At 37.5% G+C, this 19216-nt stretch overlaps 2 protein-coding genes across 9 annotated transcripts in view; one reads left to right on the top strand and one right to left on the bottom strand.

Annotated features, from left to right (window-relative positions):
- Window positions 1–990, top strand: part of SNX25 (sorting nexin 25) — a 256900-nt gene extending 255910 nt beyond the window's left edge. Inside the window, exon 19 of the mRNA XM_069095984.1 lies at window positions 651–990. Coding sequence (XP_068952085.1) covers window positions 651–731 — 81 coding nt within the window. The 3' untranslated portion in view covers window positions 732–990. The remainder of the gene's footprint in view (window positions 1–650) is intronic.
- A 7381-nt stretch (window positions 991–8371) lies between these two features.
- Window positions 8372–19216, bottom strand: part of LRP2BP (LRP2 binding protein) — a 39068-nt gene continuing 28223 nt past the window's right edge. For 3 of the 8 annotated variants that reach the window (XM_069095885.1, XM_069095902.1, XM_069095894.1), the window contains exons 5-8: window positions 16763–16905; window positions 16571–16676; window positions 13846–14069; window positions 9488–10497 (exon numbers count right to left, since the gene is read on the bottom strand). In XM_069095885.1, the coding sequence (XP_068951986.1) occupies window positions 10155–10497; window positions 13846–14069; window positions 16571–16676; window positions 16763–16905 (816 nt within the window). In that variant the 3' untranslated portion in view covers window positions 9488–10154. Of the gene's footprint in view, window positions 9184–9485; window positions 10498–13845; window positions 14070–16570; window positions 16677–16762; window positions 16906–19216 lie in introns of those variants that run through there. The other 5 variants (XM_069095876.1, XM_069095865.1, XM_069095911.1 and 2 more) reach the window with 4 other exon arrangements.

The raw sequence follows: 19216 nt of genomic DNA, 5'->3' as shown, positions 1-19216 counted from the left end.
TAAATTGAATTCAATTCATTTATAAAGTTTAAAAAAAATTTTTCACAGTGAGTAAGAGCACCAGCCCCAGAGTTGGGATGACCTGGGATTGAATCTGGGCTCTGATACTTAGCACCACACCCAGAAATAACTGGCCGTGTAACCTTGAGCAAGTTACTTAACCCCAATTGCTTTTAAAAAAAATTGTGATTCAGTTTTGAGACATTTTAAAATAAGTATCAAACTTTCATATTTGATCCATTGTACTCAGTCTCCAACCCCTTCTCTCCCAATCATCCTGAGAGTTATGATTATATTAGAGATTCAGAGAGCAGAAGAGACATATTTCTTTGAACATGACCAATGAGGGAATTTTATTATGTTTGTCTGTACATATTTGTTATGTGGATTTTGTTTTTGCTGTTTTCCCACTGGAGCGAGAGGGAGAGAAAATAGATTTTTAATTAAAAAAATAATTTAAAAGATTTTTGGTTATGAGATATTTTACAATAATTTTATCATTATTAGCATTTCAATGAAATAACTCATCTCTGTGCTGAATTCTGATCATTTTCTGTTCTCTGTGGCTCCCCTGTTTAGATGAGAAAAAGGAATTTCATCAAGTTCTTGGAAAATTCCAGCAACTTACTTTTCTCTTTTTCCTGTCTCAGGTGCTGATGGAATTGCTGCTAATTGAGTTGTGTCCTGAGTTGAGAATTCATTTAGATCAACTTAAAGCCGGTCAAGTTTGAGGCTCCACCAAAAAAACCAAACAAACAAACCGCTAGAGAAATGTCTGTGTAATAATAGACATGACAATTATTTTCCTCTTTTCCATAGAGGGCTGATTGAGAACTATATTGGTTTTTATTTTAAAGTTTTTTTTCTCTTAGTTTTATGTGAAGTAAACAGACTTGAAAAGATTTGATGTTGTAGTCAGAAAATATGCCACTGTGTAATTATTGGTTTTTATTTAAATAAACAGCTATATAAATACCGTAAAGTTCAAAATACTGATTGAACTGATTGTTCATGTAAGTGACAAGAATCTAGGAAATATTTTAAACATTTATGAAGATGGCTTTGTTTCAAAGTGGTAAAAGGGAATGGATGCAATTTAGGTCATCTCACTAAGGATTCTAAACATTCCTTTCCCCTTTCCTGTGTATCAGAGAGCATTGTTGCGTGACTCTTCGTGTGAAAGCTATTGTGATATTTTCATTGTCTTTATTTTTACCAAAGATTTCCCATGGTTTGAAGTATTTATAAGCAATAAGTAATGAAAAGGACCCCAGAGAGCTTGACCATGATTAGGTGAGTCCCAACACGTTAATCAATCAACAAATATTTCTTAAGTGGGTGCCATAGAAAATACAAAAAAAAAAAAAACAACTTAGTCCCTGCTGTCAAAGAGTTTGCAGTCTAGTGGGAAATGGTACTTCAGAAATAGTTGACCCTCACTCCCCAAAAGTTTCTGCAGAAATTCATCTCCTTATGGTGAAACTCATATTAAGCCTCTCCAAAATGAACTAGTCTAGTTCTCTAATGATAATATATAGTTGTATATAGCAGTACAAGGTTGGAAATTGCAAGTACCAAATGAGTGCTTGGGATATGCTGTAGAAACAGAAGGGAGCAATCCCTTCTAGTTGGGGTTCGTCCTTTGTTCTTGAAGAGGACCAATGACCTCATGAGGGTGATGTCTTGACTTGTGTGTAAACTGTCGTCAGACACACTCTCCAGAGTCATCAGAGTGATTGAAATCCAGTGGCTTCTAGTTGACGTGGTCAGGGAAACCTTCTTAGAGGAAGTAGACTGTGAATTATACCTTAAAAATGAGTAGGATATGAAAGGATTGGGTCATTCTAGGTAGGGAATACTTCAGAGAGTTGCAAGGACTTGGATCAGAGACAAAGTACAACTTCAAAATACGTTCCAATGACCTGAGTTCAAGTCTTGCTTCTGATGCATACTGTGTGATCCAGGCCAGTCATTCAACTTCTAAAGGGTCTGGGGAGGGGTACCTGTTGCCTTGAGGCCACATGCGGCTCTCCAGGTCCTCAAGTGTGGCCCTTTGACTGAATCCAAACTTCACAGAACAAATGCTTTTATTGGGGACTCTAGGCGATTCTCTAATACTACAACTTATAAAGAAGGTACCAACTTGCGTTGGCAGAGGGAACCCTCCTCATATGGAAGTTTGAAGTTTGTCATACTAATGAATCACTGGTCCAATCTGAGGCTTAATTTCTATCCTATGATTTAACCCATGGCTATTAAGTTGAATCCTACAAATTAGATTTTATCAAAATTTTTATATATCTTTTTAACTCTGAAGGCCTGGATTCAAGTCCTAGCCTTGATGCCTTTTTAGCATCTCACTTTCCTCATCTGTAAATTGGGATTAACACTTGCCTTATCCACCTAACAGGCTTGTTGTATAAATCAGAAAGTACCTTATATTCTCTAATGTTTTCTAATGGAACTATGATCTCATTTGTGTCATTATTCCTTCCAGCAATGCATGGCACTGCTTGTCCATGCCCACTCATTAGGTGTAACTCTTATCATTGTCCTCTCACAAGTCCATCACAGGGGTCCACCCAGTTACTCATATTAAGTGGATACCAAGGGAGCACAAAGGCTGTCTCTTGCTACTCTCTTTCTCTATATGACTTTCAGTCATTTTTCTCTGGAATTCTCTGGAATCCTTTACCTTTCTTTTTCTGGGTAATTCTTTGCTTATCTATGTAATGTGTTTTTACCTTCTATGTGCCTCTTCATGACCCTTTAGATGATACTTCATTCTTCTAAGACTCATAGCCATATAACATGACCAGATCAATATTAGTGTTAAATAGATGGGTCTCTCAAGGAAAATTCATTGTCATTAAAATAATTTTGTGGCTTTCCAAAAGTAATCCAACTTGGGTTTTTCCCTCTCTTATTCAGTTCTGGGCCTAGCTGATTATCCATTTCCACTGTCTGTCCAAGATGTATGTACTAATGAACCAATTCTGTGAGTTGCACCTCCAACAGCAAATTATCCTATGAACCACCTGTTTTTCATGAGGATATAGTCAAGCCAAACCTCTTTGAATGAACAAAGATCTCAGGATACTCTGAAATGTTCTACCCCAAGGGTTCTCAACCTGGGGTCTGTGAACTTTTTAAAAAATGTTTTGGTTACTGTATTTCAATATAATTTGTTTCCTTTGTAATACTGTGTATTACATAGTGATATATTTGTAATTTTCAAAACTAGAATTAAATACTGTGTATTAAATTCTATGCATTTAAAAAACAGTATTCTGAGAAGTGGTCCATAGGCTTTCAGCAGGCTTCCAGAGAGGTCCAGGACACAAAAGAAAGCTTTTTAGAACCCCCTTTTTAGAATTGATGAGGGATGTATAATGTCATTCACAAACAGGGAGAGGCCTGAGACCTTCTTTCTCTATTACAATGATGAACAATTTTTTTGAGGATATGCTTTTGTGTTATTCACTTTACTTGATATTTCATAAGTAAAGGGTTGTTAAGATAAGTTATATTGTTCCATATTTCAAACAATCTTGGATGATTTTGACACATGGAAGACAGTTTGTTGAAAAGTCTTTAGAGCAGAATTTCCCAGCACAATGAGCTCTTCTTTTCTCTGTATCCTTTAATCAACTGTGTTGACTATAAAATGAAGAGAACGTTGCGGGAAAATCCTGCTTATTCCTCTTTCTTGCCTTCATCAAGGATGACCTCAGTCTATGTAGATTATTCTCATAAAAATTTAGTATCACTGAGAATATGTTTTCAATAGTTTATATTTTCTCAGTCCCCTCTTTTTGGAAAAAAGGTGGTTTTTGTTTTTTGAGGGCTTTTTTGTTTGTTTTTTGCTTTTTGGAGGACTGGGAAGGCAGAGCAATTATGGGCTAAGTGACTTGCCCAAGGTCACACGGCTAGCAAGTGTTAAATGTATGAGGCTGGATTTTAACTGAGGTCCTCTGGACTCCAGGGCTGGTGTTCTATTCACTGCACCACCTAGCCACCCCCAAGGAGGTTGTTTTTTGTGCCTTTCATTTTTCTTCTTCTTTTAGCTCCCATGAAAATCAGTACCCTTAAAATTATATCACCACTAGCATAGACTTTTTGTATACTTGATCCAGCATCTTTTTCATCTCTAATTCAGTCCCATTTTCCACATTATCAGGCTGCACTCTGGAGAAATGTTATGTCTTTATGTTTCATAACATTATTAGCTATTAGTAAAGTTACTGTTTCTTTGAAATAAATGCTCAACTTTCCATAAAGAAATGCAAATAGGAACTTTGCAGGGTGGAGGTAAGATGGCTGCATAAAAGCAGGAAAAGTCCCTGCACTACCCCCATAACCACCTCAAACTCCTATAAAAAAATGACTCTAAACAAACTTTAGGGCTACAGAACCTACAAAGTGACAAGAGAGAAACAAATGTCGCGCTGAAGATAGTCTGGCAGGCAGACAGGAAGGGTTCATCAGAGCATGCTGGGAGCAGAGCCCAGCCCTGCATGAGCCCAAAGTTTTAGCCTCAGGGCAGCCTGACCAGCTGTGGTCGGGGAGAGGGGATCACTAGCAGCTGTGGTGGTTTCCAGAATTATCAACTCATAAATGCCAAAGACAAAATGAGAGGTCAGTGTAGACTTTGGGAACAGGGAATATGGGAGTGCAGTCTGGCCTCTGCCCCCAGAGGGAGAAGTGGCTGAGGCGCGACAGCCACCACCGCATGGCTGCTTCAGAGCTCCTGGCCTGAAGATTGTAGGAGGACCAAGCAACCATTCTGAAGGGCAATTGCTCTTGCTTTAACCTTCTTGGATCTGGATTGCTGTCTAGGGTGGAGGTCCAGGGGGGTGTGACCAATGAGCCAGAGTGTGTGGAAGCTTCAGAGAGGGCAGCCAACTAATAGCTCCAGCAGCTGAGAAAACCCCAGCAATTTGGGACAAAGTTCTCCTCTCTGGAAGCAGAGTTCTACTGTAGAAAAAAGCTCAAAAGTCAAGTGATTCAGTGGCAAGATGAGCAAGCAGAGGAAGCAAAGCAAACACAGCAATCCAACTTTGGATTCTTTTTTGGGGGACAAAAGGGATCAAAGCATGGAATAGGAGGAAGACAATGAAGTCAGAACTCCTGTACCAAAAGCTTCCAAGAAAAATATGAACTGGTTATAGGCCACAGAGGAGCTTAAGAAGTATTTAGAAAACCAAATAAGAGAAGTGGAGGAAAAATTGGAAAGAGAAATGAGAATGATGCAAGAATATCATGAAAAAAGAATCAACAACCTGATTGAAGAAAATAATACCTTAAAAAATAGACTAACTCAAATGGCAAAAGAGGCTCAAAAAGCCAATGAGGAGAAGAATGCCTTAAAAAGCCAAATTAGCCTGATGGAAAAAGAATCTCAAAAGCTCCCTGAAGAGGGGCAGCCAGGTAGCACAGCAAGTAAGAGCACCGGCTCCACTGTTGGGATGACCTGGGGATCAAATCCAGGCTCAGATACTTAGCACCACACCCAGAAATAACTGGCCTTGTAACCTTGAGCAAGTTACTTAACCCTGATTGCTTTAAAAAAAAAAAAGCTCCCTGAAGAGAATCATTCCTTCAGAATTAAATTGGAGCAAATGGAAGCTAGTGACTTTATAAGAAATCAAGATACTATTAAACAGATCAAAACAAATGAAAAAATAGAAGGCAATGTGAAATATCTCATTGGAAAAACCACTGACCTGGAAAATAGACCCAGGAGAGATAATTTAAAAATTATTGGACTACTTGAAAGCCATTGTCAAAATAAAGAACCCAGAAATCATCCTTTAAGAAATTATCAAGGAAAATTGCCCTGATGTTTTAGAACCAGAGGGAAAAATAGAGGTTGAAAGAATCCACCAATCACCTCCTGAAAAAGATCCCCAAACTCCTAGGAATATTATAGCCAGGTTCTGGAGTTCCCAGATCAAGGAGAAAATATTACAAGCAGCCAAGAAGAAACAATTTGAATATTGTGGAAACACAATCAGGATAGCACAGGATCTGGCAGCTTCTACACTGAGGGATTGAAGGGCTTGGAATATGATATTCCAGAGGTCAAAGGAGCTGATTTAAAACCAAGAATCACCTACCCAGCAAAACTGAGTATAATGTTTCAGGGGAAAATATGGTCATTCAATGAAATAGAGGACTTTCAAGCATTCTTGATGAAAAAAACAGGGTTGAATAGAAAATTTGACATTCAGATACAAGAAGCAAGAGAAGCATGAGAAGGTAAACAAGGAAAAGAAATCATAAGGAACTTATCAAAGTTGAACTATTTACATTCTTACAAGGAAAAACAATAATCGGAACTTATAAAACTTCTCAGTATGAGAATAGTTGAAGGGAATATAAATGTGTGTATATATATATATACATACATATATATGTCTATATAGGAGGGTATATGGGTGTATGAATACATCGGTGAGTGTGTATATATGTGTGCAGGTATACATAGAGAGAGGGCACAGGACCAATTGAATAGGAAGGGATGATACTTAAAAGGTGAAATTGAGAGGTGAGAGAGGAATATAATTAGAGGAGATGGGGAGAGACAGAATGGAGTAAATTATCTCATATAGAAGAGGTAAGGGAAAACTGTTACAATGGAGGGGAAGAACAGGAAGGCAAAAGGGAATGGGTCAACCTTACTTTCATTGAATTTGGCTTAGGGAGGGAATGACATACACTAAATAGGGTATCTCACCCTACAGGAGAGTAGGGGGGAGGGGATGAGAAGGGGGATGATGGAGGGGAGGGCAGGTTGTGGGGGAGGGAAATTAGAAGCACACACTTTTGAAAATGGACATGGTCAAAGTAGAGAATAGAACAAGTGGGGGGTGGGATAGGATGGAGGGAAATACAGTCAGAATTTCACAATATATCCACTATGGAAATGTTTTGTGTAGTTACATGTATACATCCTATATTAAATTGTTTATCTTCCCAGTAAGGGTGGGTGATGAGGGAGGAAGGGAAAGAATCTGGAATTCAAAGTTTTAAAATCAAATGTTTTTACATACATATATATATATATATATGTATAATTTTTTTACATGCAACTGGGATATAAGATATACAGGCATTGGGGTATAGAGATCCATCTTGCCCTACTGGAAAGTTGGAGAGAGGTATGGGGGAGGATATAGGAGAGAGAAGATTGGGGGAGGGGGTATACAGTGGGATTGCTGTGTTGGGGTGTTGGGTAGGGGAAAGACGGGGAGAAAATTTGTAACTCAAAATCTTGTGGAAATGAATGATGTAAACTAAAAATAAACATAAAATTTTATTTTAAAAATAAAGAACATAGAATTATTTAAAAAAAAACAACCTGCAAATATTCTTGTGGAAGCTTTGAAAATCTCTTGACCTACCTTTATAATCTGACAGTATCTCCAACCACAGGACAAGCATGCTAGTGGAAGGAACTGAGCTCTTGACTAAACTGGAACAAGACTGTAAAATATTTGGTCATTCTGTTTTGGTGGAGAAGTATTCATTTTAACCTTTACTCAGTTTTTGAGGAATCATGAGAACCTTGACTCACTGAATTATTTATAATTCAGGACTTCATTCCCTGAGGGCATGTAGATATTGATGTCACTGATTTGATTAGTGGGAATGAAAAGTTAAGCTATATGTGGATTTTTGAGACATACCTAAGACTTATTAATACTGAGTGTTTTGTTATGTTGGGTAAGGAAACTGGGTTTGTCAGGTCTTTGAAAGGAAGAAAAGCCTGGTGAAATTTAGACCTTCAAAATATTTTAAGGCATATTATTTGAAAATGAAATGCATTTAACTAAGAAAAATTTTTTGAATCATTGATTTTTGAGATATTGGAGCATCTAATCAAGAAGCTGTGGAACAGTAAATGAGATTTTTAAATAAGATGACTCAATTTCAATAATAGTTTAAATGTGATTTTTGCCCAGAAGTAGTGGGATGACCACTTGAAAACATCCATAAGTCTCAATATTAACAATTCTTTTCATCCTTTAAGAAAAAAACTAATATTGAAGTATTGAATGATTAAGCTATAAAACAAGCCATTTATTTACTGTCAAACACCAGCCAATACTTTTAGTCTATCCAAAAGGTGAAAGTCATTCTTCATTAAAATCCTCAAGGCATTGGGGCGGCCAGGTAGCACAGCGAGTAAGAGCACCGGCTCCAGTGTCAGGATGACCTGGAGATTGAATCCGGGCTCAGACACTTAGCACCCACCCAGAAATACCTGGCCGTGTAACCTTGAGCCAGTTACTTAACCCCGATTGCTTAAAAAAAAAATCCTCAAGGCATTAGGATAATGGTAGTTTTGTTACAGTCTTCCCAGAGATGGCATATTTGTCATTTCCAGGGTCATGTCATTTACATTACATGTCTTTTTAGAAATATGTATCCTTGTGCACTCCTTTTTTTCCACAGATTTTATGGAAACCTTAGGCTTTTATAGCAGTAATCCCTTGGCTGTGCCACGAACTCTATCATGACTCATTTTAATCCCACATTTGCCCTCATTTTTGTTACTAATTCCACCCAGTGTCAAATATTTTTAAATATTAATTGAGTGCATTTGGTTAAAATACCAAGCAAAAAATCTTGCTTCATTTGGTCACCTCCAGCTCTTCATGAAAGTGGCAGCTGTCTGTAGGAGATGCACCAGAAAACAGAATTTTAATTTTTATCCATTTTAATTAAGATCTTAGAATAACAATATACAGAAGAAGATTGCAAGCAATAATAGTAAAAAAAAAACCAACTCAACAGTTAATAGTAATTTCAAAGAGCATAGAAAGCTACTTCTCTATCTAGAATGTGTTTTTCTATATGGAATGGTTTCTATCTAGTCCCAGGTGGCACATCTCTTGGGGTCCCCCAAGGACTTCATGACATTAATTTGTTTTTTGTATTGTGAAAGACAGAGTATTTGAATTGAAGAACACAGATGGTGTCATAAGTAACATGCCCAGCTGAGTAAAATTCCTATAATTAGATATACAGAAAAATGAAATACAAACTACTACTACAAAAAAATACACACATAATTAGGAGTTGCTCATCTTTGCTACTGTGTATTATTGCTTAAATTCTCTGACAAATAACCAAAGAGTAAAGTTCGTCAGCTAGTGCAGGACACAGATGACATGCCTACAAGAAAACAGAAAAGGGAAAAGTGTATTATTTGGATGAAAATTCTTGAACTAATATATTACATTTAAATATTATCTAGTTATATTAAATTTCAAAGTAATTTTTTTGAGGGGGAAAAGCAAGGTAATTAGGGTTAAGTGACTTGCCCAAGGTCAAACAAATTGTAATTGTGTCAAGTGTCTGAGGTTATATTTGAACTCAGGTCCTAGCTGCCTCATAATTTGAACTCGCCACCTAGTTGCCCTGTAATTGCTTTCTTTCTTTCTTTCTTTTTCTTTTTTTTTGCTTTTTGGAGGGCAATTGCAATTAAGTGATTTGCCCAAGGTCACACAGCTAGTTTTTGTGTTAAGTGTCTGAGGCCAGATTTGAACTCAGGTCCTCCTGACTCCAGGGCCGGTGCTCTAATTCACTGCACCACCTACCCTGTAATTTCTTAATAGAGACCTATTTCTATATTGATTTCCCCAAAGGAACAGGGAAAACTCAAAATCCAATCCAGACTGACAAGGAATATTTCAGCTTCCAAAGGGTAAGTCTTCAATAAATCTGTGAGTCAGACAGGGGGAGTCACACCAGGGCCAAGATAAAGTAACTGTCAAACTTAGGGAGATGGTCTTTTAAATTGTGACATATTAAAATAAATGGAAAAGGAAACACCGGGCTCTTTGGCCTGAAGCATGGACAACAGTGAAAAGAGCAATGAATTCAAGAGTTACAGGACCTGAGTTTGAATATAGTTTCTCCTCCTAACTTCTTTTGTGACCTTGGGCAAGTCACTGGACATCTCTGGGCCTGTTCCCTTGCTTGTAAATAAGGAGCCATTTGGACTTTAAAGTGCCAAGGAAGAGGAAAGGAGAAAATAAAGTCATCCTGAAGGCTTCTGATTATATAGAAAATGGGGGATGAGAGAAAATAATTGCTATATGACCTCATCTATTCTGCTTTATAATTTTAATGATGACTGATTTTCAAATACTGCGCAACTCAACAATTTTCTTGTAGATGGCTGGAAGCTTAACAGTAATATAAATTAAATTAAAAAAAAAAACCGCCCACACCCAAATCCGAGACTTTGAAGTTTTAACTAAAAAAAGAAAAATATTTGAGGGAGTTTTCCAGTTTGTTGTGATGCATGCCTTGGAATAATACTTTCTGGCTTCCGCTTCATTCTTTATGATACCCAAGCCAAGTTGAAGACATCTTGCATAGTAGAAGGAAGCCATCGCTATGCCTTTGGTTATATATTCAGGAAGACAGTCAGTCATTTGGGCTATTGTGGGAACATCATGGCAGGCATCATATTCAGAAATCCTGTTACAGAAATGGCAAAATTAGAATGAAGTCTAAAGTGTTCATTTCCCATCTAAACATTAGAAGCATCCTGTGGATCAAGCCCTTTTGCACAAATCAAGTTCCACATGGAACTTCATTTGTTCATATATCTACCTCTCATCAGAAACAGGATTGACTTTATATACCTGGGGAAGATGTCTCACTGGAAAGATGTTGTAGTGAGTGGTTGGAGCCTGCATTCCAGTGCTGGTATTCATTAACTGGGTAAGCACAGGCAGGTCATCTAACCTCCTCAAGCATTAGTTGTCTCATCTGTAAAATGTAGATACTACTATTTGTGCTAGGCAACTCACAAGGCTGTCGTGAGGGAACAATAAACACATCTGATCTACTGTTACCAGACTTTAAGCTCTATAACGTATGAATACTAGAAAAGAAAATTAGATATAGGGTGGTGTAGTGGCGGGAGAACCGGCCTCCAAACTGTCCTGCCTTTGCTATTGTGTAAACCTGGGTATGGGAGCTCTAGCAAAGCATTAAGATGAGAGGCTGCAAAGAAAACTCCAACTTACAATGGGGGGGGGAGGCCCTGCCTCATCCGGGAGTTGTCACAAGCCCAGTCCTTATGTACTACAAAATTGTTCTAAGAGGGTTAAAGGTCCCCAGGACTTTTAAGTGTAAATGATTTTGTATTTGAAAGGTTCAAAACTGACTTCTGCTTGATACTGTTTGCTCATGGGGAAATAGTGATACTTTGATAACTGTGTCTTTCCAACCCTGGGGGCCAATGAAGTAAAAGTAGTTCCCAAACTTGACCCAAGGTGTCATCTGAATCATTATCTGAACACAACTATTCAAACGTCCCTTTATCTACAAAAGAATCAAGCTTTTTCTGCTCAAATTCTTATTGAATCGGCTCTTCGTCATCATTCCATGACAGATTTGTTCGAGAACTACTTTTAAAGGGAAAAACACATTTTTCTTTTCCCCTCACAATGGGGCTATTAACATTTTCAATTCCAAAGGTTCGCACTTCTCAGGTCTAACATTTCCTGATAAATATTTGTAAAAATAAATTTCAAAGCACCTTTTCATCTCTTTACTGTAGGTATATCTTTATAGAATCTTTATGACATAAAAGACCACAAAAAGCTTGAAGGTTTTCCTTTAAAATGCAGACCTAGATTAGGGGTGGCAGAGGTAGAATGAGCTGGTTACAGGCAACTTAATGTTCCAGGGGATAAGGTTAAAAGGGATAATGGAAATTTGGCCCCCTACACTCCCTTAATGGAGCAGCTAGGTAACACAGTGAATCTGAGCACCAGACCTGAAGTCAGGGAGACTCATCTTCTTGAGTTCAAATCTGGCCTCAGACACTTACTGTGAGACCCTGGGCAAGTCACTTAACCCTGTTTGCCTCAGTTTCCTCTTCTGTCAAACGACCTGTGGAAGGAAATAGCAAACCACCCCAATATCTTTGCCAAGAAAACCCCAACTAGGGTCATGAAGAGTCTGATATGACTGAAACTTCTCAACAACAACAAAAACAAACCCTTAACTACTATTTTTATAACCAGTGACCACCCTTACCTTAGAAGAGGTGTTCTTGACTTCTTTGTGTGTTATGGACCACCCCTTTGACAGCCTAGTGAAGCTCAAGGACCCCTTCTCAGAATAATGTTTTTAAATATATAAAATGCATAGGAGTATGAAGGAAAACAATTATATTGAAATACAGCTATAAATATATATACAAACATATACACACATATGTAGGATCCATGAACTTGTATGTGTGTGTATACACACATATATTTATATAAAACTCATATAATAATTTATATGTGCATGTGTATAACAAGTTCATGGATGCCACACATATATATTTGTGTGTATATGTGTATGCATATACATAAATCCATATATTTATTACTATATTTCAATATATTTTCCTTTGTAATTATTTACATAAATTCACACACACACCCACATGCACATATGCACAGGCACACCCAAGTTCATGGACCGCAGCTTAAGAATGCTTTAGAATGAGTGGTAGTTGAGCCAAACTGCCACAAACAGCTTCACTTCTTTCCTTCCTGATGCAGAGCCCCATTTCTATCCTGTCACATGAGGGTTCTACGGCAGATGAGCTGGTGGGGATCCATCAGGCTTGAAAAGCATCAGGACTGCCACTGGTTTTAACTGCCTTCACCACAGAAAATGACTAATACCCCCAAATGAATGGCTGTTTGATTTTCTCTTGCTACTCCTGCTGACAGTGGTGACTACAGCACGCTGGGGTAAAGGCATCTCTCTAAGGGTCTCCTTATGTCTATCTTGTGGATCTCTGCCTGCAAATGTTGAATGACCTACAGCTCTAGCATTTGGAAGAAGGGAAAATTAGATCTTGACATTCTGTATATGAGCATGAAGACCCAACACTGAACTGACTTTCCAACATATCCTTTGTTGAACAGAGGTAATATTATTTCGTCCCCCACCACCCTAGCCCGAGATCCACTTAGAGAACACACAGCATCTGGGTCTCTATCTGGAGCTAAATTCTACAGGAAAAAAAAATGGAATATTGTGGTCTTAGAAAAAAGTGAATTCCTGATATTTGGTGTTGAAAATTGTAGTGGCAAAGCTTTTATACATGGTTTGTTCTTGTGGGCCAGCTATTGTCCCCAGTTCAGAAATGGATGCAGGCCTGCTGAAGACCTCACCAAAGTGTATTGGGATTCTACAGTCACAACAAGCCATCTACCAGGTGCCATAGTGGCAAGAGACTACCGTGTTTCCCCGATAATAAGACACTGTCTTATTAATTTTTTTGGACAGAAAAACCTCAGAGGGCTTATTTTCAGGGGAGGGCTTATTTTAATGAACATTGACAGCAATTTTAATAAACAGGTAAATGTGAACAAAAAAATGTACCTTTATTCAATAATGAATTCAATAAAGAAGAGGATGACGCGCTCACTGCTGCAGCTCCAATTGGATGCAGCTCGTAGCGCAGGGGATCACCTTCACTACAGTAGCAATCTCAATAGGGCTTATTTTTGGGGGAGGGCTTATTTTAGAGGAATCTTACACAGTAAGGGGAGGGCTTATTTTCGGGATAGGTCTTATTATCAGGGAAACACGGTAGCTCTGGGATAAGAAGACCCAAGGACTTGCTACATGACCTTGGACAATTTGCTGGCCTGTTCTGTAGAAAGGGAATAATAATAACTGTACTATCTGTCTCCATTGGTCCTTTTGAAGAAAGTACTGTGTGAGCTGTCAAGTGATACAATAACACAGATTTGACTGGGATCATTAACAAATGGTCTTTTAAATGTTTTCATCCAAATTATTTACCTTTTGGAGAATGTGACACATTTTGTAAAAAACTTCATTTTATAGTAATATTCCACAAGATTGCCTTGAGCGTAGACATTCCCACGGTCAGCAGCTTGCCTCAGGCACTGAAGGGCAGCATCAGTATCTTGATGAATACCTTGTCCATAAAAGTACATGAGACCAAGGGCACCCTGGGACTCCAGATTTCCATTGCCACAAGCTTCTGAATGCCAAAAAAATGCCTGAGGAAAAGTACAATAGGACTCCGCGTTAAAAAAACAACTTTGGAGCTAATACTTTAAATGAAGTACTTTGGGGGAGGGAGTGTAATGAGGCCTTTTCTTGGTCCCCTCCCCCAACCATGACTGGCTTCCCCTCTAAGATCTTCTGATATTAATGTCTGTACCTTGCATATACCTAGAGAGAGAAATCCCTCCCCCATTAAAATAGAAACTCTCTGGACAGGAACTAGTTAGTTTTTCTCACACACACACACACACACTGTCTGGCAGGTGCTTAATTTACTGGCTGGGACAGGGGAGAGTTTGACTTCAGCTTCGGATCACTTAATAGCTTTGTGACCCTGAGAAAAAAACTCTCTTCCCCTTTCTGTCCCTCAGATCCCACATCTGTATAACACTAGCAATAGTTGTGCTATCTACCTCACAAGAATCTGGTAAGGATCCAATGAGCTCAGCATCTACGTAAAGTATATTGTAAATTGTCGAACTAGAAGATGGCCTCATCACAAGAATGGCTTCAGTGTTTGGGGCTTCATCAACTCTAGGAGACACAGAGGAGTTCATCCTCTGTCTCAGGGGAAAGAAGTATCCACACCAGTGAAATTACAGGTGGCTAAAGTACGAAAATGTTATGTATTACTGTAATGGAGGGCAGCTAGGTGGTGAAGTGGATAGATGCCAGGTCTGGAGTCAGGAAGACTCATCTTCCCAAGTTCAAATTTGACCTCAGACACTTAGTAGATGTGTGACCCTGGGCAAGTCACTTACCCCTATTTACCTTAGTTTCCTCATTTGCAAAATAAGCTGGAGAAGGAAATGGCAACCCACTCCAGTATCTTTGCCAAGAAAACCCCAAATGGCGTCATGGAGAGTCAGACAGGACTGAACAACAACAATCACTATCATTCATTTAGCACCTTCAGTGCACATTTTTGCCTAGCAATGCACTGGCAGGAATTTCTAGGATAGGCTGCAGAAATGTTCTTACTTCTTCTACTTAAACCAAATTAAGTAATGATAAAGAGAGGATTATCTTTTCCAGATTTGTATTGGTCTTCCGTCATTTCCCTAATGACTACCAGTCACCAAGGGGTCTGTAATCTCCCCCAAAAGGACTGTAGAAAGAGGGTGAGCCCTTGAGATAATTATAATGAGACAGTGCATACAGAGAGAAGAGTTTATCCAGGAGATTGCAGAGGAATGTTTAAAAAACTAAAAAGAAAAGGAAGAAATGAAAAGTTTAAGAGGAAGTGAAGATAAAAAGGTTTTAATCTTGGTTCCTTCATGAAGACAAAGCAGGGATAGACAAATAGTAAGTGTGAAAAATGCTTGAACATCATATTAAAAAATTTTGAATAGTGGTTTATATCCAGATACTTCTAAGTGACTAATAATAATTCCTCTTGGATGGGCTCTTGCTTTTGGTGGTAGGTACCCTGAAAGGCTTAATTTTTGCCAAAAAAGAGAATAAAAATGGTTTTCTATTGCTTCTCACTAACAGGATCAAGGGCAATGATGTTTTTTTCCCAGGATTTCCCAGTTGATGTTTCTTCTGTCAGACATAAAAAGGAGAGACCATGTTTCTGCTGGAGCTTTAAAATAATATAAGAAAACCCACAGAGCATTACTGAGCATACTTTTCCTATCAATGTCAGGCTAATTCCTCCAAGGAGAGTTTGCACTTAATCTAAAATGTTTGGCTGACAGAGACTTGTTCTCACTTCTTTAAGGTATCAGGGCATCATCACTTACTTTAAGGGGGGAGTGGGGTGACTTAATTTACTTAAGCAATTCTACCCCTGGACTCATAGGCCTCTAGAGTTATTTAGAGACCTTAGAGATTATCTTGTGCTGACCCCCCTCATTTCATAGCTGAGGAAACTGGGCTTACAAACACATAATACAGAATATCTATTACATTATTATATTTATTATTATATTATCTATTACAATGTAATCAATCTTTTTATATTTTGAAAGATTATTTTAATTTCAGGATTCTTTCCATGTTTTCTCTTTGGCTTTAAAATATCCTATAATTAATGATCTTGTCAATGTTTCTGCTAAAAATCTTGCACCTCAACTTGGAGTTCTTAAAAGGTCATTTTTCCCCTGAAGAAATCTGGCACTTTGCCAAATGAAAAACAGGGTTGTTAAGGGTTCTAAACCTAACTGTTAACTAGGTTTGGCTCCCTCCCTCCCAAAGCACATACCCAAAAGGAGGGGAAAAAAAGAAAAGGGGCGGCTAGGTGGCACAGTTAATATAGTCCTGGAGTCAGGAGGACCTGAATTCAAATCAGGCCTCAGACACAACACAAAAACCAGCCGTGTGACCTTGGGCAAGTCACTTAACCCTAACTGCCTTCTAAAAAGCAAAAAAAAAGAAAAGAGGATAAACAGTTTAAATTAAAACAAAAATTGAAAATTAAAAAATAAAAAGAATGACTTACTCATTAACCTCAAGGTAACATCACATTAAAAAAATAAGGTAGGTAACTCACCTTCTCCAGCTCTTTAGGCTCCTTTGTAGAATAGTATAGTCCCAAGATACTCTGAGCTTTGACACTAGCTTTTGGATTCCCATTGTCTGCAGCAAAAAGCCATAGTCTGAAGAAAGAAAGAGAAATCACAGGCATATGACAGGAAAAGTCAATAGCCTATAAAAACAAAGCTTCACTCTGAGTTTGGATTACCTTTCAGCTTCCTCATCATCGTGGGGAACACCTTGTCCTTCATGAAAAGCTCTTCCCAAGTTGTATGCAGCTGCATATTTTAAATGCCTTGCTTTGGGACATGGAGATTCGAGAATTTTCTTCATATATTCCACTCCTTTTGCCTTCCACAAAGGAAAAAAAAAGCATATCCCCCCCCCCAAAAAGTATTCTTAGTTTTGGCCCAAATAAATTTACTCTCTTATCAGCATTTTAGATTGTGGTTTATGCTTGTCTGAACAAAAGCACAGAGTGATGAGGCATCAGCAGTCACAGTAAGAATGGAGGATATGTATTGGACAAAAATTAGAAGTGAAAATGTATGTCCTGACCCAGAGCTCAGAGATTAAAGGTCAGGTAGGGAAGATCCAAAACAGTCCTCATGGGGAAACTTATATCTCCAAACACTTCCATCAACAAATTGTTAGCTAAGATGAAAATCATACTAAAAATAAATTCTGCCTTAAGATAGAAAAGAAAATGAACTTCAGAGTCAGTTAGATTTGCCTCCTTTTCTGATGCTTCCAACTCTGCATCTCAAATCCTAACAAACACACACACACACACACACACACATCCTTTCTTTTCCTCTCCTCATCTCTCCTGATGTGAGATGACACAATTCTTGGAAACTCATCCCAGATACCAGAATAATTAGTCCTATACTACAGCAACAATGCTTACCTTTCCACTTCCCTCAAGTGTATTAAAATAAATACACTGCTCACAATTTACCTAAAATGTATTTAGCTTTTCAAAACACCTGGAAAGACATGGTAAGAAAAAAAATTAACCACTGTCAACCAAAGGGTTAAATGTAGAGAGCACAAGTGTTAAAATTTCTGTGTAAGAAATGAACTGTTCTGAGGTGTGGAGGGTAGAAATCAATTGCTCAATCAATAAGCATCTATTTAAGCATTTATGTGTCAGGCCTTAAGCTAAGCATCAGGGATTTTTTTTTAAAGGATAAAAAATAGTCCCTGCCCTCAAGGAGCTTATATTCCAATAGAGGGATACAATATCTATATATGTAGAAACATGCAAGATACATAGAGTAGATAGAAGTTAACCACCTTTGTTACAATTCTTCCATCTGTTAAATGTTATGAAATGTGTGAACTAAGTGATTTTGAAAAATGGAGCTTCTTGTTTAATGCTTCTGTGATTAGAAGTAAAATGTACTTGATGCCAAAGCTTCCTCTGTAGAAATCAGGGACCTTGAATAAAGTGAGTAGATCTTTCAGTATGATAAAATTATATCCAATTAAAAACATAAATCAGTAAAATCTTCTGCAATACTGTTCATATGCAATCAACTATTTTTTTTAATGCTAAAGCACAATGTTAAAAGAAACAAATTTGTCTTAGTTCTGCCTTAGCAAAAGAGTAGGATCAGATAATTTTACTATAAAATACTTGTATTAATCCCAATCTTTTACTTTTCCTACTTCTTATTTCTGTCTTTTTTTTTGGCAAAAGGAGAAGAGAGATAAAGACATATAAAAGGATATTAAGGAAGGAAATATATAATTATGATCATAAATATAAATATAATTGAAATGAACACACCCACAAAAAAGAAAAGGGTAGCAAAATGGATTAGAAAGTAGAATCCAGCAATATATTGTTTACAAGAAACCTGTTAAAGACTTACACGATTAAAATAAGAGACGAGATGAATTTGTTATGATTTGGGCAAATTTTAAAAAGCAGAGGAGTCAATCTCAGACCAGGTAATAATAAAAATAATTATGGTTAAAAGATATTAGCAAGGAAATGAAATTATACTCAAAGGCATCATACATGAGAACATAGTATCTACGTACTTAAAAGAAAAGCTAATTAAATTACAGGAAGAAAAAAAAGACAGTAAAATTATGATCAGACATCTGGACCTTTTCAGACCTAGACAAGGCTAACAAAAAGACAAAAGAAGAAATGAATTAAGGACTTATTTGAAATTTAAGAAAAGTTAGATATGCTAGATCTCTGGTGACTGCTGAATGAACATTGAAAGGCATATGAATTTCCTCAGTTATATATGATACCTGTACAAAAACTGATCAAGTTCTGGGTCAAAGGAATGGAGGACATAGAAAAACTTCATAAACAAAGAAAAGCAGAAATATTAAATGTCTGTTACTGACTACAATGCAATAAAAATTATGACCAATAAAGAGTCTTTGAAGAAAGGATTTAAAAAATGGAAACTAAATAATTTAATCCCTGAAGTATTAGTGCATCCAAGGACAAATGAAACAATAGTTAACTCCATCAATTACAATGACAACAGTAAGACAACATACTAAAACTTTTGAGATGATCCAAAACAGTCCTTGGATGAAAATTTCTATCTCCAAACACTTCCATCAACATAGACAAACTGTTAGCTAAGATGAAAATCATACTAAAAATAAATTCTGCCTTAAGATAATA

The sequence above is a fragment of the Petaurus breviceps genome, unplaced genomic scaffold, assembly GCF_028583685.1.
Source record: "Petaurus breviceps papuanus isolate PSGF00001 unplaced genomic scaffold, PetGlider_PUasm1.0 126, whole genome shotgun sequence".
NCBI lineage: Eukaryota > Metazoa > Chordata > Mammalia > Diprotodontia > Petauridae > Petaurus > Petaurus breviceps.
The sequence above is the reverse complement of the archived record's forward strand: the minus strand, read 5'-3'. Positions and strand labels throughout refer to the sequence as shown.